The following is a 24,962-nucleotide window of genomic DNA, read 5'->3' on the forward strand; positions in this document are numbered from 1 at the left end:
GGGAGAGGTTATAGTTTAAGTCATTCATTGTATCAGGCAGTGAAAAATAGTTTATTGGTCTTTTCCTAAAAGCAGATTATTAACAGGTTGGCAAGAGAAAAGGACAAGAGAGTAGAAGATGGAATTCAAATTTACTGTCTCGAAGATGACTGAGATCTCCCTGGTATTAAGAAGGAAGGGATTTGTATGCAATTTAATAGCAGAAAATAGGGGCACCTGGGTGCCTGTGGTTGAGTGTCTGCCTTCCACTCAGGTCATCCCAGGATCAAGTCTTGCATCAGGCTCTCTGCAGGGAGTCTGCTTCTCCCTCTGCTTATGCCTCTGTCTCTCTCTCTCTGTGTATCTCATGAATGAATGAATGAATGAATGAATGAATGAATGAATGAATAAAATCTTAAAAAGATAATAGCAGAAGATATCTATCTTTTCTTTTTAAAAGGATTTTATTTTTAAGTAATCTGTACACCCAACATGGGGATCAAACTCATAACCTTCAAGATCAAGAGTCACATGTTCCACTGACTGAACCAGCCAGGTGCTTCGAAAATACCTTTTTCTGACCCATACTTAATGGGAGTTTTCACCAAATGGATGGAAATATAGTTGCTGAAATGTCTTCATCTACATATAATAGTCACCAGTAAAGTGATTTTAAATATTTTATTTAATTGTTCATGAGAGACACACAGAGAGAGAGGCAGAGACATATAGTTGGAGGGAGAAGGTGGCTCCCTACAGGGAGTCAATGTGGGACTCAATCCCAGGACCCCAGGATCATGCCCTGAGCTGAAGGCAGATGCTCAACCACTGAGTCACTCAGGCATCCTATAATCTTTGGGGGAAAGTTATACTACCTTAACTATTTTTTTTTTTAAGAGGGAGGTTTCCTTTTTTTTTTCTTAATTTTATTTATTTATTCATGAGAGAGAGGCAGAGACACAGGCAGAGGGAGAAGCAGGCTCCATGCAGGGAGCCCGACGTGGGACTTGATCCCGGGTCTCCAGGATCATGTCCTGGGCCAAAGGCGGCACTAAACCGCTGAGCCACCCGGGATGCCCACTATCTTAACTTTTTAAATTTATATCCCTCTCTTTCTAATAGGGTAACCATAAGAAATGAATTTTAATGTCTGGAATATCAAAGAAATGCTCAGTATTCCTTCTGGCTCTGGGTAAGTTTTCTGGTTTATATTCTGATACTGAGGATTTTTTTAAAAAAGATTTTACTTATTTATTTGAGAGACAGAACGAGAACAGGGTGAGGGACAGAGGAAGAAGCAGACTCCCTGGTGAGCAGGGAGTCCCATGTGGGGCTTGATCCCAGGACCCTGGGATCATGACCTGACCCCAAGGCAGATGCTTAACTGAGCCACCCAGGCGCCCCTGATACTGAAGATCCTATATTGATTTTATATAAAAAGTCTCCCCTTCTTATTAGTTAATTAGTAACAGAGTTATTTCATATAGCTTCTTCCCCTTTTCTTCCCTTCCTTTCACTGCTCTCCCATACTTGTCTTTTTTCTTTTGCTTATTTTCTGATTATAAAAGCAATGTCAATTCAGCTATGTGTGTTAATTGAGCAGTGGTTCTGTGTCTAGCACTGGGCCTAGAGACTATGAGGCCTGTGAGAATTAGACATGGAGTGATTGATATTGAAACATCAAGGAGCAAAATTAAGACCATGTTCAGATATGTATTTATTCAGTTGTATAGTACAATGGTAGGTACTGTGGAGTTAAGAGCCACTCCAGCTACTGACAAGGCTCACTGAGATGTTGCCCCTTCTACTACTCCATTGAAGTATTTACATTTGTGTCTGCCAGCCACGCAGTGGGCCTGCCATTGCTAACGTGGTAGATGTGCCCCAGAAGCAGTATATATTTAAGAGATTTCTAATTGCTTTTGGTATGTTTTATTATTGGGTAGTTTATTTCCTTCCTAACACCTTCCTGAAGACAGTTATTAATTCAACAAAAACCTAGAGCACTGTACTTTTTATTTCTCAAAAAGAAAAAAAAATGCTTACAGTTGATACAAGTAGGGAAAATGTCTTTGTTAAATTCCAAATCAGAACTTTAAGATATAAATCCTACATAATTTCTATAAGCTCACAGTTTTTTTTTCCAGCTCAGCTAATTATTCTCTTTGATCTAAGAGGGTAGTCACAGAGAGCTATTAAAGCTATTTTGAGCAATGATTATGCAACCTATATTATATGTGTGCAGCCCATTACTTTAGCTAATCTTAGAAAATGGTTTTGTCAGTGAAATAATTGCTCTTTCCTGTGTTTGAGCTATTAGAAATTTTTAAAATATTTATTTATTCATGAGTGACACAGGGAGAGAGAGAGGCAGAGACAGGCAGAGGGAGAAGCAAGCTCCATGCAGGGAGCCAGATGTGGGACTCTATCCCAGGTGTCCAGGATCACGCCTTGGGCTGAAGGTGGCGCTAAACCCAGGCTGCCCGAACTATTAGAATTTTTGTCTTATATTCATATATGATGGTTCCTTTGGCTTAGAATATGTACGTATATGCTATCTAATTACTTTAGATTTGGCTTATTTATTTATTGGAGAGGGAGGAAAGAGAGACAGAGGGTAGGGGGAGGGCCCTAGGGAGAGGAGAAAGAATCAAGAATTTTAAGTGGGCTCCATGCCCAGCACAAAGCCCAATGTGGGACTCAATCTCACAACTCTGAAATTAGACCTGAGCCGAAATCAAGAGTTGAATGCTTAACCAACTAACTGAGCTACCTAGGAGCCCCTAGATTTAGCTTTTTTAAAAGGAATTTGTGATTTGTGTTTGTGTGTTTTAATGAAAAGTATGTTTTTTTTTTTTTAGGTTACACAATAGCATTAAGTAACACAAATTGTTATTGAGATGTCTTACAAGTAAAAACTTGAAGATCATATTTTACTTGTCTACCTGCTTATGTGCTGTGTCTGTAAAAGGCTTAATACACTGTGTTCAAGTGTTACTGTGTCATTATCAATATCACTCTCTTTTATATTACAAGTCTAAAGGCTGGCATAGAAATCTATGGGAATCTAGAAGTCCACAGCTGGAAGTGCTTAATTAAAGTAAGCAAGAATAAGACACTAAAGGTGTGAAAGGGAACACCACTTTGTTTCAAAAACAATTTTTAATGAATCCTCCTGTGCACAAATCTGAGTTGATCATATTCTTCAGTCTGGATAAGACTGATATTAGTCTGCTAGCTGCCATCACAAAGTATCCTAAACTGGATGGCTTCAACAATAGAAATTTATTTTTTCAGTTCTGGAGATTAGAAGTCCTAGAACCATATGTCAGCTAGAAAATTTCTGGTGAGGGCTCCCTTCCTGGCTTGCAGACAATTGTCTTCTCTCTGTGTCTTCACATGGAAGAGAAAGAAAGAGGAGGACAAACTCTCCCATCATGAAAGCCTCACCCTCGTGACCTTGTCTAACCCTAATTACCTCCCAAAGGTCCCATTTCTAAATATTATCACATTAGAGATTAGGACTTCAACATAAGAATTTTGGGAGAACACAAACATTTAGTCTGTAACTAAGCTGTCTTGTGTTTTTTGTATTATGACTCCTACTCTCCCTGTAATCCTGCTTCCTTCCTTCCTTGTAGGCACATTCTGGAGAGTTAATGAGAGTTCTAATTTACCTTCTATATACTCAGTTCCATACTTGTTTGGTGTGGTATGATGTAAATTTAAAAGGTTATATAAATGATATGTGATAGAGTTCATTCAATTTTTACTTTTTTTCTTCACTCAAAATGACATTTTGGAGACTTATCAGGTGGTTATATGTAAATCTAGTTTATTGCTTCTGACTAATGCATCAGTTATATGCATACGCCATATTTTATTTTTATCCATTCCCTTAGTGATTAACAGATTCTTTTTTAGAGAGAGAGAGTATGTGTGAAAGAATGGGGTGGGGAGGAAGGGCAGAGGGGGAAGGAGAGAGAATCCCAAGCAGGCTCCACTCCCAGCACAGAGCCCTATGTAGGGCTTGATCCCATGACCCTGAGGTCATGACTTGAGCTGAAATCAAGAGTTGGATGCCCAACCAACTGAGCCACCCACGTTCCCCCAGATTCAATGTTCTTTTAATCTCTAAAAATTTCAGGAACTTCCCTGAAGGGTCTTATAGCTCACAGTTCTATTTTACAAGGAATAATGGTGTCATTCCTTAATGTTTGAATTTCTTTTCTTTTTTTTTTTTTTTTATTTATGATAGGCACACAGTGAGAGAAAGAGGCAGAGACACAGGCAGAGGGAGAAGCAGGCTCCATGCACTGGGAGCCTGACGTGGGATTCGATCCCGGGTCTCCAGGATCGTGCCCTGGGCCAAAGGCAGGCGCCAAACCGCTGCGCCACCCAGGGATCCCTAATGTTTGAATTTCTATCTGATTGTTCTCCAGTAATCAAAATGTCTGGCATTCAGAATTTGTGGGTTTTTTTTTATAGATAGTATTGGCAGTGTGCAGGGGACTAGGAGGTCAAAATAAACTAGTACTCTGCCCAGAGTATTTTGAAATGAATATCTGTGAATTATGATTTCATTTGTTCAGAATGTTTGTTCACTTGATATACTTCTCTTTTCTTGCTTAATTTCAGGACCACTAAGTCATCTAGCTGGAATAATAATCAGACTGATCACTCTAGTCTCAGTGATTCTCAGTTCCTCTTTGGATCACAGTTCTGTCCAGAAAGTTCAGAGACTCTGTCAGCACCCTTGGACTTTGGTGTCCACTTGAGACATCCAAAACAGTCACAACCGAATTCTCTGGACGTGAGTCTCATTTCTAGAATTTCTCTGCACATATTTCATAGTCAATATGAAGATAAGCTATAAAGAAGAATTATTCTGTTGGATTATATTTTAGAATTTACATCTTTAAGGATTACTCTCCTAAAAAAAAAAAAAAAAAAAAAAAAAGGATTACTCTCCTAAATGGATTTGTACTTGATTGGTGATTCAGTAATCTGACAGATTTGGTAGTCTGAAATAGAAAAAATATATATGTTGCAGAATATTGCCAGTACCTTTGCCCTCAGGGAGAGCCAAATATTGCATGACATTTTCTAAGACATACTATTGTTTGTTAAAATTTCATAAGAAACCAGGGCTTTAGAAAAATAGGAATAAAGTAACATAAATTTTATTTTAAATGAACATTTGTCTAAGAAACTTTAAGTACTTTGTGGATTTTAGTCTACTATGCTATGTTATCTCCTTGGAGAAGGTCATAAGGATTCTGAGGACTTAGTTAATGAATAAGGGCCAGAACCAATAATAGAGTCTCCTGAGTTCTCAATTTTTTGAGACCAGCCTGTCTTCTTTTGTGTGTCAGAAATATTTTTATATATTTATTTATTATGGTCTAAAACTAGATTTAACTCTGTATACAAACTTACCTGCATCAAATAGAGATTCCATGGATAAGATTTTTTTTTTTTTTTTTAATTTTTATTTATTTATGACAGTCACACACAGAGAGAGAGAGAGAGGCAGAGACATGGGCAGAGGGAGAAGCAGGCTCCATGCACCGGAAGCCCGACGTGGGATTCGATCCTGGGTCTCCAGGATCGCGCCCTGGGCCAAAGGCAGGCGCTAAACCGCTGCGCCACCCAGGGATCCCTTCCATGGATAAGATTAGGTCAGTGCTTTAAGATAGTAGGGTATGCTCTCAGATAAGTATTTCAATACAAAAATTGGTCCCCAGTGATATGAAGGAGGAAAGGTACTCCCTGAATGTTTCAGAGTAAGTTTTGCTTTAGAATGCAAGCAATAACTCACTGCATGCCAGCATGCCTACTGTCCAGTCCATGTCAAACTTATCAATAAGTCTAGTTCAACTAGTAATTGAATTAAACTTATTAATATATGAACTTTAACATATCATCTCAGAGGGGCAGCCTGGGTGGCTCAGCAGTTTAACGCTACCTTCGGCCCAGGGCCTAGTCCTGGAGACCCGGGGTCAAGTCCCACGTCTGGCTCCCTGCATGGAGCCTGTTTCTCCCTTGGCCTGTGTGTCTCTGCCTCTCTCTCTCTCTCTCTCTCTCTCTCTCTCTCTGTGTGTGTCTCTCATGAATAAATAAATAAAATCTTAAAAAAAAAAAACACTTTTAGACCAATTAGACTTATTTAATATGAATACTTGTTTTTATTAAAAGGATTCCAATAAAATACTTTAAAATAAAAAAAATTTTAAAAAAACCCATATCCTCTCAAAGACAGTATAAATAATTCTGTTATTGTCTTCAAATCTGTGCAACTGATTTTAAGCCATTTTAGCTGATATTTTTCTTTTTCTTTTTCTTTTTCTTTTTCTTTTTATTTTTATTTAAGTAGGCCCCACATCTAACGTGGGGCTTGAACTCATGACCCTGAGATTAAGAGTCACGTGCTCTACTGACTGAGTCAGCCAGGTACCCTGATTAGCTGATATTTTAAATATCTCTGGGCTGGTAAGGCAGAAACCTTATTAATAAAAAGAATTGCTTTAATGTAATTTTTTGATTTATATAAATTAAAAAGGAAATACTACATGCCATGTTGTTTGTTTGTTTGTTTGTTTGTTTGTTTGAAGATTTATTCATTTATTCATGAGACACACAGAGAGAGAAGCAGAGACACAGGCAGAGGGAGAAGCAGGCTCCATGCAGGGAGCCCGATGTGAGACTCGATCCTGAATCCTGGGATCAGGCCCTGAGCTGCAGGCAGACGCTCAACCGCTGAACCACTCAGGCATCCCAACCATGTTGTTTTTAATATTATGGTTTGCACTTCAATGTGACTCTACATTGTGTAGAAAATACTGAATGCTATAAATATTTTCATGTATGAACTGCTATTATTTTTTTCATTTAACAGAGTGAACCTAGTATTTTCACAAAGTACCAGACAAAACCCCAGCTGTTTGGAGGAGATACACAAGATAGAGGTTTATTTCCTCTTCCTTTGTCAGTTGGAAAATCAAAAGGCCTTTTGGAACAGTTTGAAGAGAAAAAGAAAAGGGCAAAAGACAAATGTGACAGGTATGCAAACCATTCAAGTAGATGAGACATCTCATCTTTTCTCAGGGAAACAGAAAATGGAATATTAACAGTTAAATAATTCTATTTCAGCATGATAACACTCTTGCTGTTATAGCTCGTCTAATAGTTACTCTTTATTTGCTTATTTGTCAGTGTGGCTTGTGGCAAATTTGACTATGACTGCCACAGTTCTGGCCCTCTGAAAAGGAAGCTACGGGACTTCTTAGAGAAATACAATATTCAAGTAATGTTATGTTTATTTTCCCTAAAATTCTGCCCTTTAATTTGTTGTTTTTTCAGATCATCAGAGTTAGGAAATTAGATAACAGTTGCTTTAGCATTAAGAAGATAGCATATGAAAAAAAAAACAAACAAACAAAAAAAAGAAGATAGCACATGAATTATTATTTTTTTTAATATGTAATGGTTCCCAAATTTGAGTGTCATTCTTGTGCAGGGGCCATGCTAATCTCTGTGTAGTTCCAGTTTTAGTATATGTGCTGCTGAAGTGAGCACAGCACATGAATTCTTTAAAAAGCTGATTCAGGCTATCCAGGCTGATTTCCTCACTTTGAAATGTTGGTGGTTTTTGTTGTTGTTTATTCATTTATTTGAGGGAGAACAAGAGAGCATGCATGAGTAGGCAGGAGAGGCAGGGGGAGAGGGACAAGCAGGCTCCCTGATGAGCAGGGAGCCCCGCATGGGCTCAATCCCAGCCCCAGTCCCAGGACCCTGAGATCATGACCCTAGCCAAAGGCAGATGCTTAACCAACTGAGCCATGCAGGCACCCCAAAATGTTGGGGTTTTTTGTTTTAAAGATTTTATTTATTTATTTATGAGAGAGAGAGAGAGGCAGAGACATAGGCAGAGGAAGAAGCAAGCTCCTTGCAAGGAGAGCCCGATGTGGGACTCTATCCCCGGTCCTAGGATCATGCCCTGAGCCGAAGACAGACGCTCAACCACTGAGCCACCCAGGCGTCCCTGTTGGGTTTTTTGTTTTTTTTTTAAGATTTTATTTTTAAGTAATCTCTATACCAACGTGAGGCTCCAGCCCCAAACGCTGAGATCAAGAGTCATGTGCTCCACTGACTGAGCAGCCAGGTGCCCCAAAATGTTGGTAGTTTTTAAGGTATACCCCAAATTTTATACATAGTCTTATTTGTTTTATATTTATTCATTTACCTTAGCAAATACATGAGATAAATTAGGGCTCCTCTATTAATTTATAAATAAGTAATTTGAAGTCAATTAGGAAATTAAGTTGCTTATTTCTTGGTAGTAAATTATCAAAGAACATCTTTAGGTATCATGGAATTCATAACACTCAAGCAGAGATATACTTTATTATTTCTGTGACGGTGAAGATCTATCACTTAGTGTCACCAGTAGTACTTTCCTGTTGAAAGAGCCAGAATTTCTTTAAGAATTCTTTTTTTTTTTTTTTTTTTTAGATTTTATTTATTTATTTATGAGAGACAGAGGGAGAGAGGCAGAGACACAGGCAGAGGGAGAAGCAGGCTCCATGCAGGGAGTCTGACGCGGGACTCAAGCCCAGGACCCCAGGATCACGACCTTAGCTGAAGGTGGCACTAAACCGCTGAGCCACCCAGGCATCCCTCTCTCAATATTTTCTTCTTTGTTTCCTTTTGCTATCTCTCCCTATATCATTTCCTTCTCTCTCTCTTTTTTTTTGTAGTGAAATTAGTTTCTATTAACAGTTATTATTAACTAGATAGCAAAAACTATATAGCACTTATTTTTTTATAGCACTTAAATAGAACAAATAATTGAGGATTCTGAAGAATCTCTCCCCATTAAAAAAATTTTCAAGCTCAAGATACTGACTTATAGGCAAAAAAAAATCATAATTTTAATACATTCTGGCAAAAATGAAACCCAACATTTTACTTTATATTATCATTTTTAAAGATTTTATTTGTTGGGCAGCCCAGGTGGCTCAGCACTTTAGCGACGCCTTCAGCCCAGGGTGTGATCCTGGAGACCCGGGATCGAGTCCCACATCTGGCTCCCTGCATGGAGCCTGCTTCTCCCTCTGCCTGTGTCTCTGCCTCTCTCTGTGCCTGTGTCTTTCATGAATAAATAAATAAAATTTTTTAAAAAATTTATTTATTTACTTTAGAGAGAGAAAGCATGAGTGCAAGCAGGGGAAGGGGCAAAGGGAGAGACAGAGAATCTCAAGCAGACTCCGCTCTAAGTGTGGAACCCAATGTGGGGCTCCATCTCATGACTCTTGAAATCATGACCTGAGCCAAAATTAAGAGTTGGCAGCATAACTACTGAACCCAAAACCCAAGATTTTAGATTTTAGGTTTTTTGTTTTGTTTTGTTTTGTTTTTTGTCAATTAGTGCTTGTCAGAAATGTGGTAAGAGGGATCCCTGGGTGGCGCAGCGGTTTAGCGCTTGCCTTTGGCCCAGGGCACGATCCTGGAGGCCCAGGATCGAATCCCACATCAGGCTCCCGGTGCATGGAGCCTGCTTCTCCCTCTGCCTATGTCTCTGCCCCTCTCTCTCTCTCTCTCTCTCTCTCTCTCTCTGTGTGACCGTCATAAATAATAAATTAAAAAAAAAATTAAAAAAAAAAAAGAAATGTGGTAAGAATGGGATACCTGACTGGTTCAGTTGGTAGAGCTTGAAACTCTTGATTTCAAGGTCATGAGTTCAAGCCTCATGTTGCTTTAAAAAAATGTGGGGGGTGCCTAGGTGGCTCAGTTGGTTAAGTGTCTGCCTTTGGCTCAGGTCATAGTCCCAGAGTCCTAGGATCTAGCCCGACTTCAGGCTCCCTGCTCAACAGGGAGTCTGCTTTTCCCTCTGGCCCTCCCCCCACTCATTCTCTGTCTCTCTCAAATAAATAAAATCCTTTAAAAAGTGTGGGAAGAGGGGATCCCTGGGTGGCGCAGTGGTTTGGCGCCTGCCTTTGGCCCAGGGCGCGATCCTGGAGACCCGGGATCGAATCCCACATCGGGCTCCTGGTGCATGGAGTCTGCTTCTCCCTCTGCCTGTGTCTCTGCCTTGTCTCTGCCTCTCTCTCTCTCTGTATGATTATCATAAATAAATAATATTAAAAAAAAGATTAAAAAAAAGTGTGGGAAGGAATGAGAAATTTTTAAATGAGAGAGAGAAAGCATATTGCTGTAAATTTGGAAGCAAGAAATTGCTAAGACTTAGTGCAGGGTTCAAACATAAGAGATACTATAAGACATAGTTTTGCATATTGTGCTTTGAAAGTATATATTTTCCCAAACTATTTTTTTAAGATTTATTTTATTTATTCATGAGAGACACAGAGAGAAGCAGAGACATAGGCAGAGGGAGAAGCAGGCTCCCTGCAGGGAGCCCGATGTGGGACTCCATCCAGAAACTCTGGGATCATGACCTGAGCGGAAAGGCAGATGCTCAACCACTGAGCTACCAGGTGTCCCTTTCCCAAACTTATAAGGAGTGTGTATGAGGGATAGAAATCTGAAAAGAAGCCTAATCAGTTAGTTCATATTGCATTTGTTATGACTCTTTTGGTAGTAAATAGATACCTCAAAGTAGCTTTGACAAAACAGAATATATTAGCTCATTTAACCAACCTGGGAAGGACAGAGAATAAAATGAAATCAGCATCTTTTTCTGTGCTTCTCTCTCCATCTATAGTATTCTTTCCTATTAGAGACCAGCTTCCTACCAACACAGAGAGTCTCTTTTCCCTTACTTTGTTTTTTTTTTTTTTTTTTTCCCTTACTTTGAATTTGAAAAATCCCAGTGGAAGGATATGGTAGGTTTGCTTAGGTCATAGGGATGAAAGGAGGGAGGTGTAATTGGAAGTCCTCACCAGAACCACTTTTTATTTTTTTAGATTTTATGTATTTATTCATGAGAGACACAGAAAGAGAGGCAGAGACACAGGTAGAGGGAGGAGAGGCAGGCTCCATGCAAGAAGCCCCATGTGGGATTCGATCCCAGGAATTCAGGATGATGCCCTGAGCCAAAGGCAGACGCTCAACCACTGAGCCACCCAGGTGTCTCCGAACCACTTTTTGGTATAAGAAAGAAGCAGTTCCCCACTAGAGGAGGATTCTGGGTACACCAAACAATGCATGTCCATTACTCAGATTATTGGGGGGGGTTGTCTGTAATATTTTATTTTATTTTATTTTATTTTTTAAATTTTTATTTATTTATGATAGTCACAGAGAGAGAGAGAGAGAGGCAGAGACACAAGCAGAGGGAGAAGCAGGCTCCATGCACCAGGAGCCCGACGTGGGACTGGATCCCGGGTCTCCAGGATTGCGCCCTGGGCCAAAGGCAGGCGCCAAACCACTGCGCCACCCAGGGATCCCTGTCTGTAATATTTTAGAAAAGAAATTAGTCTCATAACTAAAAAATCATCCAAGGACCACAAGTAGATTATAAAGTAACCCTGTTCTTTCCATAATTATTATTTTTTAAAGATTTTATTTATTTATTCATGAGACACACACACACACACACACAGAGGCAGAGACATAGGCAGAGGGAGAAGCAGGCTCCATGCAGGAGGCCTCATGTGGGACTCGATCTCGGGACTCCAGGATCATGCCCTGAGCCGAAGGCAGATGCTCAACCACTGAGCCACCCAGGTGTCTCATGTTCTTTTAGTAATTGTTTTTTTCTATCTTTCTTTCAATTATTGTTGATCACCATAGTGAATTTTTTTTTAAGATTTATTTATTAATTCAGAGAGAGAGAGAGAGAGGCAGAGACACAGGCAGAGGGAGAAGCAGGCTCCATGCAGGAAGTCTGATGTGGGACTCAATCCCGGGTCTCCAGGATCACACCCCGGGCTGCAGGCGGCGCTAAATCACTGCGCCACTGGGGCTGCCCACCATAGTGAAATTTATTTATACATTCACTAAATAAACACTGTGCTAGGCCCAGTACTATAAATTTATCTTTGTAGTTCTCAGTCTGGTTAGGAAAACAGACATTTGATGGATAAATTATACAACTAGACTGGAGTTATTGATTGTAAATAATAGAAATAAGTTCATTTAAATGGAAAAGGAATTTATTAAAAAGATTCTTTTTTTTAAGATCTTTATTTATTTATTCATGAGAGACACACAGAGAGAGAGAGAGAGAGAGAGGCAGAGACACAGGCAGAGGGAGAAGCAGCCTCTGTGCAGGGAGCCCAACATGGGACTCCATCCCAGGATTCCAGGATCACGCCTTTAGCTGAAGGCGGCACTAAACAGCTGAGCCACCCGGGATGCCCATTAAAAAGATTCTTGAATGAGTTCTGGTTCTGGGTATGACAGAGTAAGCATACTCTATCCTATCTTTCCCACTGAATGCAATTTAAAAGCCCTGGACAGGGCAGCCTGGGTGGCTCAGCGGTTTAGTGCCGCCTTAGGCCCAAAGCGTAATTCTGGAGTCCTGGGATGGAGTCCCACATCAGGCTCCCTGCACAGAGCCTGCTTCTCCCTCTGCCTGCGTCTCTGTACCGCCCCCCGCCCCGTGTCTATCATAAATAAATAAATCTTTAAAAAAAATAAAAGCCCTGGACACAGTGCATGTGGCATTTGAAGTCTCTGAAAAAAGTAAATGGTAGCAATTGGGGAAGGAAACCTGAATTCAAAGTATGAAAGTTCTGGCTTAGAGTTTCCTGTGTTTTGTTTATTTCTAAGCAAAATTTAAGGTGATTGCTCTGCAACAATCACTGTTAAGAGAATGAAAAGATAAGCTACAGGGGTGCCTGAGTGGCTCAGTTGGTTAAGAGTCTGCCTTTAATTCAGGAGCTCAGGTCATGATCTCAGGGTCCTGGGATCTAGCCTCACATTGGGCTCCCTCCCTGCTCAGTAGGGAGTCTGCTTTTCCTGTCTCCTTAGCCCTGCCTCCTGCTCATGCTTTCTCAATCTCTTTCTCAAATTAAAAAAAAAAAAAAAAAAAAAAACTTAAAAAAAAAAGCTAAAAAAAGGGAAAAATATTTGTAAACAACGTTTTCAGCAAAGGACTTATATTCAGAATATAAAAAGAATTCTTAAAACTTAGTAAGTAATAAGCAACTCAATAAAAAAAATGGGAAAAGATTTTAACAGATACGTCAAAAACAACATATGGATAACAACATATGGATAACCAGCAGGTACCTGGCCTGCTCAGTTGGAAGAGGATGTGACTCTTGATCTCAGGGTTGTGAGTTCAAGCCCCCCTTTGGATATAGAGATTACTTAAAAAAATAAACTTAAAAAATATATATGGATAACAAATAAGTACATGAAAATGCTCAATACAAAAATGATCCTAATGATGTTCAACATCATTATCCATTTTGGAAATACAAGTTGAAATCACAATGACATATTACTACATATCTATTAGCATGGCTAAACTTAAAATAAATAAAAGCTAACAATACCAAGTGCTGAGCAAGGATATAGGGCAACTAGAGTTTGACAGTTTCTTGTAAGTAAACCTAATTTATTATATGCCTCTGTAATTCTCCTAGGCATTTTTTTTTTCAAATCTGTTGCATTCTTTTTTTTTTTTTTAATTTTTATTTATGATAGTCACAGAGAGAGAGAGAGAGAGGCAGAGGCACAGGCAGAGGGAGAAGCAGGCTCCATGCACCGGGAGCCCGATGTGGGATTCGATCCCGGGTCTCCAGGATCGAGCCCTGGGCCAAAGGCAGGCGCCAAACCGCTGCGCCACCCAGGGATCCCTTCTCCTAGGCATTTACCCTGAATCAAGACTTATGTTTACACAGAAGCCTGTACAGTAATGTTTATAGCAGCTTTGTTCATAATTACCAAAAACTAGACACAACTTGAATATCCTTAAATAAATGAATGGATTAACAAACAATGTATGTCCATAAAACAGAACACTACTCAGCAATAAAAAAAAAAAAAGAACTACTGATATACAATTACATGGGTGAATCTCAAAGACACTACGTTGAGTGAAAAAAATCAGTTCAAAAGTTATATACTATATGACTCCATTTACATGGCATTCTGAGAAAGGCAAAACTATGGAGATGGCGAATATGTCACTGATTACCAGAGGTTAAGGGATGTAGGCTGGACTTCACTACAAAGGGACATCATGAAGGTGTTTTTTGTTTTTGTTTTTTTTTTAAATTTTATTTATCTATGATAGTCACACAGAGAGAGAGAGAGAGAGAGAGGCAGAGACATAGGCAGAGGGAGAAGCAGGCTCCATGCACCGGGAGCCCGACGTGGGATTCAATCCCGGGTCTCCAGGATCACGCCCTGGGCCAAAGCCAGGCGCCAAACTGCTGCACCACCCAGGGATCCCCATGAAGGTGTTCTTTGGATACTACCCTTCTGATTGTAGTAATGGTTACATGAACCCCAAGTTTGTGTTAAAATTCAGAAATGTGTACATACACACGTACACAGTTAATTTCCTGTGTTAACTGAAAACATTTTTAAATACTTTGACAGTGTGAGAGCATAAGCAGCGGAAGCAGCAGAGGGAGAGGGAGAAGCAGGCTCCCTGCTGAGCAGGGGGTCTGATGCAGGGCTTAATCCCAGGATCCTGGGATCATGACCTGAGCTGAAGGCAGATGCTTAATTGACTGAGCCACCCAGGTGCCCCCTAACTTAAATTTTTTTAATGTTGGGGTGCCTGGGTGGCTCAGTCAGTTAGGTGTCTGCCTTTGACTTGGGTCATGATCCTGGGGTCCTGGGATAGAGCCCTGAGACAGGCTCCCTGCTCAGTGGGGAGCTTGCTTCTTTTCTTCTCTCCTTCCTGCTTGTGCTCTCCTATCTCTCTATTTCTCTCAAATAAATAACTAGAATCTTTAAAAAGTTTTTTTTTTTAATTTTTATTTATTTATGATAGTCACACACACACACAGAGAGAGGCAGAGACACAGGCAGAGAGAGAAGCAGGCTCCATGCACCGGGAGCCCGACGTGGGATTCGATCCCGGGTCTCCAGGATCGTGCCCTGGGCCAAAGGCAGGCGCCAAACCGCGGCGCCCCCCAGGGATCCCAAGTTTTTTTAATGTTAAAAAGTTATTAAAAGATATTGAATAGTTGAGGAGTATCAACTACAATTTGAAAAGAAAAAAATAAAATAAAAAGAGAAAAAGATATTGGGTAGCTCATTTTATTAGCTAGGATTATGTTCAACTGCATATAACATATATACATTCATACATATAAGAAAAGCTTTAAAAAGATAGATGTTTTTCTTTAATGCAAAAATAATCCCAAAGTATGTGGTCTGGGACTAGAATGGTAGGTTCATGGTTCTGAAGGATGTGGTTCCTTCCAGCACTCTAGTCTCCCATCCCTAAAGTGTGACCCCTGTCCTCACAGTGCTTGGTGGCTGCTGGAGTTCTAGCTGTTGTTAGAGTTCCAGACACATGATAGATGAAGGAAAGAACAAAGGGTATCTTCCTTTCCCTTTAGGATTCTTCTTGGAAGTTGCATGTAACATTCCTTATACCTCACATTGGCTAGAATTTACTCACATGGTTGTACCTAACTTCAGGGGAATCTGGGAATGTCATCTATCTGGGTGGCAAGTGTATCCAGGGAGGAAAAAATCAGGATTCTGATTTCCAAGGAAGAAAATGATGCCTCTTTGAGTTTTTGCAACAGTCCTACAATTGCCAAGTGCTACCCATTGTGAATAATTCTCCAAACAAACCACAAAATTAGATTTTAAAAAAAAATTTTTTTTTTTTATTTATGATAGTCACAGAGAGAGAGAGAGAGAGGCAGAGACACAGGCAGAGGGAGAAGCAGGCTCCATGCACCAGGAGCCCGACGTGGGATTCGATCCCGGGTCTCCAGGATCGCGCCCTGGGCCAAAAGCAGGCGCCAAACTGCTGCGCCACCCAGGGATCCTGACAAAATTAGTCTAGTACAGATTCTCCTGCCTGCTACCCGCTGCCCAGAGTGTAATAGACCTCTCCACACTGTAACCAGTGTAGGCCTGGATACTTTTACTATTCTCCTGGAGCTCTATCTTCCTTGTACTGGAGCAACAGCCACTAGAGAGAACTCACAGTCTTTTCCTCCTGACTCTTGGTCTGGCAAGTTATGTGTGAGGGAAGAGCCCAGGGTTCAGGAGAAGCTAAGAAAGCAAGCCCCTGGCACAATCAACCTCTAGAAGAAGGAGGCTCTGCTTCCCTCCAAGATCCCAAACCTGAAGAACTAAAACAGAAAAGAGGATCAGATGCAAACCAGCCTAAAATAAAGACTTTGGACTTTCCACTCTTAAGTACAAAGTTACAAATCGTATTGTTGAGGTTGCATCCAAATGCTTTGGAAGCCCTGAGGACAGGCTCCCAGCTCTGACTGTGGGCGTCAGGAAAGACACCATCTAAAGGGGCACATATAAACTGAGTAGGAGTTTTGGGCAAAGATCCTCCAGTCTGCCTCTTGAATCAGTTTACTCTGTGAACCACCATTAGCAATGTTTTATATAATGCTGCTCTATTTTTATGTATTTTTTTTAAATGTTGTTTCCTATGGACTATTTTTCAATCTGTTTTTTATTTTTTATTTTTTTAAGATTTTATTTTTTTGAAAGAGCACGAGCGGGGGGGAGGGGTAGAGGGAGAGGGAGAAGCAGACTTCCCACTGAGCAGGGAGCTTACTGCTGGCTGGATCCCATCAACCCAGGATGACCTGAGCTGAAGGCAGATGCTTAATCGATTGAGCCATCCAGGTGCTCTTCAATCTGCTTTTTATTTTTATTTTATTTTTTAAAGATTTTATTTGTTTATTCACGAGAGACACAGAGAGAGAGGGAGGCAGAGACACAGGCAGAGAGAAGCAAGCTCCACACAGGGAGCCCGATGTGGGAGTTGATCCCAGGTCTCCAGGATCATGCCCTGGGCTGAAGGCTGCGCTAAACTGCTGAGCCACCTGGGCTGCCCTAAATTGATTTTCAATCTTTAAATCCTTATCTAGATAGCCTAGAAAAATTATATACAGTATGATTACGTTTTCCTAAATGTGAAAAATTACCTTTTTTCTTTTTTGCTGAATTTTCAATGTAGGAATCACATCCCCAAATTCTGCAGCAAAACTTAAAAAGCCTCATTTTATTTTTTAAAAAAGATTTTATTTATTTGAGAGAGAGAGAGAGAGAGTGTGTGTGTGTGTGTGCGCGCGTGTGTCTGAGAGAGAAAGATCCCAAGCAGGGGGAGCCCAATGTGGGACTTGATCCCAGGATGCTGGGGTCATGATCTGGGCTGAAGGCAGATATTTAACTGACTGAGCCATCCAGGTGCCACAGAAGCTCCTTATTTTATACCCAAACACATCCGAAATTCTTTCAGTGTCATTTTCTTCTCAGTCAGCCTTACTAATTCTGATCTGAACTTTGTACTCTCTTACTCTGCAGTGCAGCTGTCATCCTGAGTCTTCCCTTCACCATCATCCTAAGCATTCCTACCTCCTCTCTCCTGCGTTGGATTTTCTGTTACTTTGATCCTACATTCTTTTCTTTCTTACTGTACTCCTTGGATTTGGTGGAACATAAATTCCAGAAACTTAACAACAGGTGCATGGCACCTAAATAATTTTTTGAGACCTTGCATATCTGAAATTCTTTATTTTCCCCTGACACTTGATTGCAAATAGTTTAAGCTGGATATAGAATTCTAGATTGGAAACTATTTTTCCCCAAAATTTCTAAAGCATTGTTCTCATTGCCATGTCACTTTTTTTTTAAATTTTTTATTTATTTATGATAGTCACAGAGAGAGAGAGAGAGAGGCAGAGACATAGGCAGAGGGAGAAGCAGGCTCCATGCACCGGGAGCCTGATGTGGGATTCGATCCCGGGTCTCCAGGATCACGCCCTGGGCCAAAGGCAAGCGCCAAACCACTGCGCCACCCAGAGATCCCTGCCATGTCACTTTTATGTTGCTTTTAAGAGATCTGATGGGGATCCCTGGGTGGCTCTGTGGTTTATCACCTGCCTTCAGCCCAGGACATGACCTGGAGTCCTGGGATCAAGTCCCATGTTGGGCTCCCTGCATGGGGCCTGCTTCTCCTTCTGCCTGTGTCTCTGACTCTCTCTCTCTCTCTCTTTCTGTCTCTATGAATAAATAAAATCTAAAAAGAGAGAGAGAGAGATCTGATGCCATTCTAATTCCTGATCTGTGTACATTACGTTCTTTCTTTCTAGAAGTTTTTTTTTTAAGATTTTATTTATTTATTCATGAGAATACACAGAGAGGAGAGAGAGGCAGAGACACAGGCAGAGGGAGATGCAGGCTCCATGCAGAGAGCCTGATGTGGGACTTGATCCCCGGTCTCCAGGATCACGCTCTGGGCTGAAGGGGGCACTAAACCACGGAACCACCCTGGCAGCCCCCTTTCCAGAAGTTTTTAAGGCCTTCTCAATATCCATAAACTTGAAATTTTTCAGTAAATGTGCTCTGATACGGCATGTTATAATCTTTGGGCATTGAGGGGTTCCTTTGAACCTATATAAACTTATTTTTTTGGTTCTGGGAATTTTTCTTTTGTTATCTTTGAAAATCTCTCTATTTTTCTTCTTCTTTCTTCTGAATCTCTAGTTTTGGGTGTGTGTTGGATCTCCTGCATTGATCCTCTTTATTTTTCCTATTGATCTATTTTCCATCTCTTTGTCTTTTGTTTTATTTTCTGTACTATTTCCTTACTATTCTACTTGTTTCTGCTATGTTTAATTTCTAGGTTACTTTCTTATTCTGTACATTTATAATTTAATAGTATTCTGTTCTTAATATCCTTAATTCATTAATTTTTTAAAAGATTTATTTATTTGAGAGAGAAAGAGCACATGAACACACGAGCAGGGGGGAAGGGCAGAGAGGGAGAGGGAGAAAAGTAGGCTCTCTGGTGAGCCTGAAGCCTGGAACAGTCAGTCCCATGACCCTGAGATCATGGCCTGAGCTGAAATCAAGAGTCAGATGCTCAACTGACTGAGCCACCCAGGTGCTCCTAATTCATTAACTTTTTATTTTTAATATTTTTATTGTTTTCAGGTAATGTCCCAATCTGCTTCATAAAAAGCATAAGGCTTGTAGACCCTAATGGTTTTATAAAATTCTCCTTTTAAAGTCAGTGTGGTGGGGCAGCCCCCATGGCGCAGCGGTTTAGCGCTGCCTGCAGCACAGGGTGTGATCCTGGAGACCCTGGATAGAGTCCCATGTCAGGCTGTATGATGCCTGCTTCTCCCTCTGCCTATGTCTCTGCCTCTCTCTCTCTGTCTCTGTGAATAAATAAATAAAAATCTTAAAAAAAAAAAAAGTCAGTCTGGTGGAGCATCCAAAAGACTTGGTATGAAGAATAGTCCTATTAGGGTTCAAAAATTGATATCTGCATTTATATTGTACAGATTGAAGAAACAAAATCTGTAAAAAAATAATTTTATGATAATCCATGTCTGAATCTTTTCGAAAATGGCACATTTATTTGAGGAATAATTGTGATAGTTTCCTTTTCATTAAAAAGTAATATTGCTGGGGCACCTAGGTGGTTCAGCTGGTCAAGTGGCTGACTCTTTGTTTTGGCTCACATCTTGATCTCCCAGTCATTAGAGCAAGCTCCAAGGTGGATCTGCTTTGGATTTTTCCCCCTTTTCTCTACTTCCCCCCACTCCAATAAATAAGCAAGCAAGCAAGTAAGTAAATAAGTAAATAAATAAATAAATAAATAAATAAATAAATAAATAAATAAAATCTTTGGGAAAAAAAGAAGGATGCCTGGGTGACTCAGTTGATTAAGCCCTGGACTCTCAGTTTAGGCTCAAGTCATGATCTCAGGGTCATGAGATCAAGCCAGAGTCAGGCTCTGCCATTGGTGGGGAGTCTGGTGGAGATTCTCGGTCTCCCTCTCCCTCTGCCCCTCCTCTGTTCTCATTCTCAAAATAAACTCTTTAAAAAATTAATATTACCCCAAAATTAATATTTATATTAATTTAAATGTAATAATATTGGATATAATAATATCCAATAATCGTCTCTACCCATTCTTACAAAGTAACAGTCATTAGACTAAGATGTTTCCAGGAATTTTTGACTAGCTATTGTTGCTACAAAAATGAAAGCTGATCTCTTTTACTGTAGTAGCCACTTGAGTTGCTAATATTTACTTTATTGAAGATACAAAGAGAGTAAACTTTAAAAAGAAAAAAATGTTTTGCCTTGGCAATGTTCACAACAAGTCTATGTTCTCATTTTTTGTTGCTGGACACTAAAATTTTTCAGGGGTGAGTGTCCAATCTAATCAAGCACTGTTTTGATGCTGCACCAAGTGGAAGCCTGCCATGTTTATGGAATCAATTCTGTTACATAATTTTTCAGTATTTTACAAAGATTTATTTTATTTTTTCTTGCTTATTCTAGTGAGACTCTATACAACTTCATTTCCCATATCAGAGAAAGCATTCACAGGGTAAGTATAGCTACATGTCAAGGAATTAGAACATTTTACATTTTAAGAAGTTTACTAATTACATTGACCTTAACTCATATAGGATAGCATGTTTTTTCTTTTCTTTTTTTTTTAGCATGTTTTAACTACCTTTTTAAAATTATTAAATGACAATATTACAAGTTAGTAAAATAAGGCAATAATCCGTGAATTCTTTCTTAATCTGGGATTTCTTAGTTGCAGACATCTGTGGAAAAATCTGAGGAACATCTCAGCTCAAGAAGCCAAACAATTTTGGATTGTTTGGAGACTGTGACTAAGACATGTGAGTATCTTGTATTTGAGGTTAGCAGCAGAGGGCACTGTGTGCAGTGAACTGAACTTTCTGACCCTAGCCATGTTTCTGTCAGTGGTGAGGTTCCATAGTGTTTCAGATGAGAGAATGGGTACATTAAGGTTAGCCCTGAAGAGATGTGGAGCACACTGAACTCAGTGGTGGGACCCACCTAGGTGTGGGAGTGTTCCTGGTCCTTAGCTGCCCCCTGTGAAGCACTAATCCTCCACCTAGTAATCCCATTGCTGCCTCAGGATAGGTAGCTCTGCCAGATTTCTCATCTCACTGCCTAAAGTGAATCAGAAGCATCCCTGAATCCCTAATGAATTGCTGTCTGTATTGTCTATAAAGACATTGTTCTGTTAGGACTTAGAAATAAAGACTGCTCCCTTAGGAGTTAGAAATACTCCAGCCACCCAATCTTCTTGATGCCTTGGTTTCAATGAGAGCTATTTTGTAGTGAATTACCTCTTTCTCCATTTCAGTTAGTGGTTTGTAAAGTCCCTTGCTCTACCAGTTAGCAATTTATGTTTAAATAAAACATGTTCCTGGCTCTTACTAAACAGAAGAGAGCCATAACACTGCTCTCCTTAGGCGGACACCTCTGTAGAACCAACAGCTTCTCAGCTAAATAGCAAGATGATGACTGCATCTGTACTTGTTTGCTTTTGTCTGTGTGTTTATTTTTTATTTTAAACAAATTGAAGTCAACTTATTTAAATGCCTTGGAATCATGATTGCTCATGATTTACAAAAATTAATGCCTTTGTGTGGCTTAGAAATTAATCTCCATCTGTCTGCAAAAAAGCACTGCACTGTCTGCTGGCTTCCAACCTGGGTATTCCACACATAGGGCAACTGTGCCTAATCTTTTTCGAAACCAGTTATGGACACCTGGGACTATTACTCTCACAAGAAGTAGCAAGACAAAGAGCAGAAGCAAACCAGGAGTGTTTCCTTTGTGTAAAGTGATAGAATAACTCATTTATAAGTGCCCAAGGAAAGCACTCTTTTTTTATTTTTTATAAGATTTTATTTATTTACTCATGAGAGACAGAGAGAGAATGGCAGAGACACAGGCAGAGGGAGAAGCAGTCTCCGTGCAAGGAGCCGGACGTGGGACTCAATCCAGGGTCCCCAGGATCACGCCCTGGGCCGAAGGCGGCACTAAACTGCTGAGCCACCCGGGCTGCCCACTTTTTGTTTTCTTCATTTAAAACTAAGTGAAGTACAAAAAGGAGGATTGCGGCATAAGTGTGACATTCTTAGCCCAGACTAGGGAATGGAAGTGCCCAAACTCCCAATACAAGATCAAGACAGAGTGAGGACTAGAACTGGGTCTGGCTTATAGTAGGCATAGGGATCCTGATCCTTCATCCTGATGGTTCCTTTTTAGAGGGTAAGACTCAGGAGAAGGAGCCACGTTGATAGGGCAAACAGTAACAGACACTGTGGCATCATATTAATTACAAAGCCAGATCATTCCTTTTTTATTTTTTTATTTTTTATTTTTTTTTTATTTTTTATTTTTTTAGATCATTCCTTTTTTAAAAAAAGATTTTATGTATGTATGTATGTATGTATGTATGGAGCTCAAGTGGCAGTGTGCGGGATGGGGCAGAGAGAAAGGGAGAGAGAATCTCCAGCAGATTTTGTGGTCAGTGCAGAACTTGACGCAGGGCTTGATTCTATCACCCTGAGATCATGACCTGAGGTAAAATCAAGAGTTGGATACTTGACCAACTGAGCCACCCAGGCACCCCTAGAAAGCCAGATCATTCTTGAAAATGGCATAAATAGCCTGTCCAAAGTCATTCCTTTTCTTGGTATGTAGTGATCAGGAAGTTAGTCATTGAAAGAGGAACCAAACAAATCCTCTATCTTCACATGGTCTGGCCCAGTCTAGCTGGCCTGAAACACTGAATTTGTCAGCCAGTACATCCTGCAGCCTTCAATACGCATTTACTGTGGCTCATAAGGGAAAGGGAAAGATACTGTGTGAAAGTGCTCTCTTGTGCTACAATGTAATTGGTACCTTCACAGAACAGAGGTCATGAAATCTTTCCCTAGTCAGTCTGTTCAACCAGAGGGAACACTGGTTCCCTAAAGCCATTTAATCCAGCTCCTCTTGTTCTTCAGTTGAGGACTGAAGACTAGAATAATAGAATAAATTACCAAGGTCATCCACATCCTAATTTAAGTTTGGGTGGGCTAATTAGTAAAAAAGCAGTAGCACCTAATAGGGATTGAAAAATATGATTGGGGCACTTGGGTGGCTCAGTGGTTGAGCAGATGCTCAGGTCATGGCTCAGGTCATGATCCTGGGGTCCTGGGACTGAGTCCCGTATCTCCCTCTGCCTATGTCGCTGCCTATCTCTGTGTCTGTCATGAGTAAATTAATAAAATCTTTAAAAAATATATGATCAATAGGAAAATAAAAAGGAGGGGCTGCTATTGAAAATCAGAGTGCTGGTGGCTCAGTTGGCTAAACATTCAACTCTTGATCTCAGGGTTAGGAGTTCAAGCTCTGCATTGGGCTCCATGCTGGGTGTGGAGCCTACTTTAAAAAATAAAAAAAGAAAGAAGATCAGAAAATATCTTCTTTGGAAAATAGATAACTTTATACATAAATTCCATATGAATCAATATAGTAAATGTAGTGATTAAGTAATATAAATAAGTATAAGAAAATAATGGGCAGACAGCCCCTGTGGCTCAGCAGTTTAGCACCGCCTTCAGCCCAAGGCGTGATCCTGGAGACTCGGGATTGAGTCCCATGTCAGGCTCCCTGCGTGGAGCCTGCTCCTCCCTCTGCCTGTGTCTCTGCCTCTCTCTCTGTGTCTCTCATGAATAAATAAAATCTTTAAAAAAAAAAAGAAAAAGAAAAAGAAAACAATGGGCAACATTTTTATAATTTTGGAGTCAAGAAATGCTTTTCTAAGCAAGGCACGTATAATCACCAAGAAGAATGAGGTCTAGGGCACCTGAATGGCTCAGTAGTCTAAGCATCTGACCAGCTCAGGTCATGATTTCAGAGTCCTGGGAACCAACTTTGTATCAGGCTCTGAGCTCAGCACAGAGTCTGCTTGTCCCTCTCACTCTGCTCCCCACCTCCCCAACTCTCTCCTTCTCTCAAATAAATAAAATCTTAAATAAAAAAAAAAGAATGAGGTCTATCTTTATGAACCATGTTAAAATGGAAATATCTGTCCATCGTTAAATAATAACAGCAAGGTGCTGCTTGTGTGCACATAATTTACTCCGGGGTACATTTTGTGGAGGAGTATGACCAGTCAGTGAAAATTAGGAAGGGCATCCTGAAGAAAATGGGAGATGCTTCTTATACATGGAGGCTCCCAGACCTTTCCTCAGGCTGTCATCAGCATGGCAAGGAGAGCAAAATTACAGAGTACATAAAAGGAAAACCACTGGCCATCAGTGGAAAAGTGTAGAATCTGAGGCTTGTCAAATCACAAAAATAGAAATGAATTAAAAAAATCATCTTCAAAGAAAACAGAGATACTGTCCAGGATATGGAAATGGATTTTAAATGGCATTTTTACAAAATAGTTAAAAATACCTGATGTTTATTGCTAAAGCAAAAATGAAATGAGTCCTTTTCTAAATAACACCCATACACTTACACACACACACATGATCTATAATCTATACACATAGATATGCACATGTACCAATGTATCAACACAAAATTCTAGGAACTGCTTGTAATGTTAAATTCCAGGAAGTGAACCAAGGTTTGCATGGGAGCGAATCTGTCATTTTTCATTGCATATTTTTTTATACTGTTCTAGGTTTGAGTTATTTTCTTAAACTTTTTAAAAGAAAAAAAAAGGGATAGATTTTGGAAGTAATGAGCTTTTTTTATTTTATTTTATTTATTTAAAAAAATTTTTTTTCAATTTTTATTTATTTATGATAGTCACACAGAGAGAGAGAGAGAGAGAGAGAGAGAGGCAAAGACACAGGCAGAGGGAGAAGCAGGCTCCATGCACCGGGAACCCGACGTGGGATTCCGGGTCTCCAGGATCGTGCCCTGGGCCAAAGGCAGACGCTAAACCACTGCGCCACCCAGGGATCCCAGAAGTAATGAGCTTGATATAAAAGCTCCTGTGAGGGGATCCTTGGTTTGGCGCCTGCCTTTGGCCCAGGGCCTGATCCTGGAGACCC

At 40.2% G+C, this 24,962-nt stretch overlaps 1 protein-coding gene and 1 non-coding gene across 8 annotated transcripts in view; one reads left to right on the top strand and one right to left on the bottom strand.

The window, feature by feature from the left end:
• IHO1 (interactor of HORMAD1 1) overlaps positions 1 to 24,962 on the top strand; it is a 51,124-nt gene that overhangs the window by 18,581 nt on the left and 7,581 nt on the right. For 5 of the 7 annotated variants that reach the window (XM_041763616.1, XM_041763617.1, XM_041763618.1 and 2 more), the window contains 5 exons: positions 1,102 to 1,171; positions 4,618 to 4,792; positions 6,878 to 7,041; positions 20,413 to 20,461; positions 20,678 to 20,765. In XM_041763616.1, the coding sequence (XP_041619550.1) occupies positions 1,116 to 1,171; positions 4,618 to 4,792; positions 6,878 to 7,041; positions 20,413 to 20,461; positions 20,678 to 20,765 (532 nt within the window). In that variant the 5' untranslated portion in view covers positions 1,102 to 1,115. The remainder of the gene's footprint in view (positions 1 to 1,101; positions 1,172 to 4,617; positions 4,793 to 6,877; positions 7,042 to 20,412; positions 20,462 to 20,677; positions 20,766 to 24,962) is intronic. The other 2 variants (XM_041763620.1, XM_041763622.1) reach the window with 2 other exon arrangements.
• On the bottom strand, positions 7,454 to 7,557 carry LOC121496327. The gene has a single exon (XR_005989159.1). It is a non-coding gene; the product is annotated as a U6 spliceosomal RNA (small nuclear RNA).

This window comes from Vulpes lagopus, chromosome 7 (genome assembly GCF_018345385.1).
Source record: "Vulpes lagopus strain Blue_001 chromosome 7, ASM1834538v1, whole genome shotgun sequence".
In the NCBI taxonomy this organism is placed as follows: domain Eukaryota; kingdom Metazoa; phylum Chordata; class Mammalia; order Carnivora; family Canidae; genus Vulpes; species Vulpes lagopus.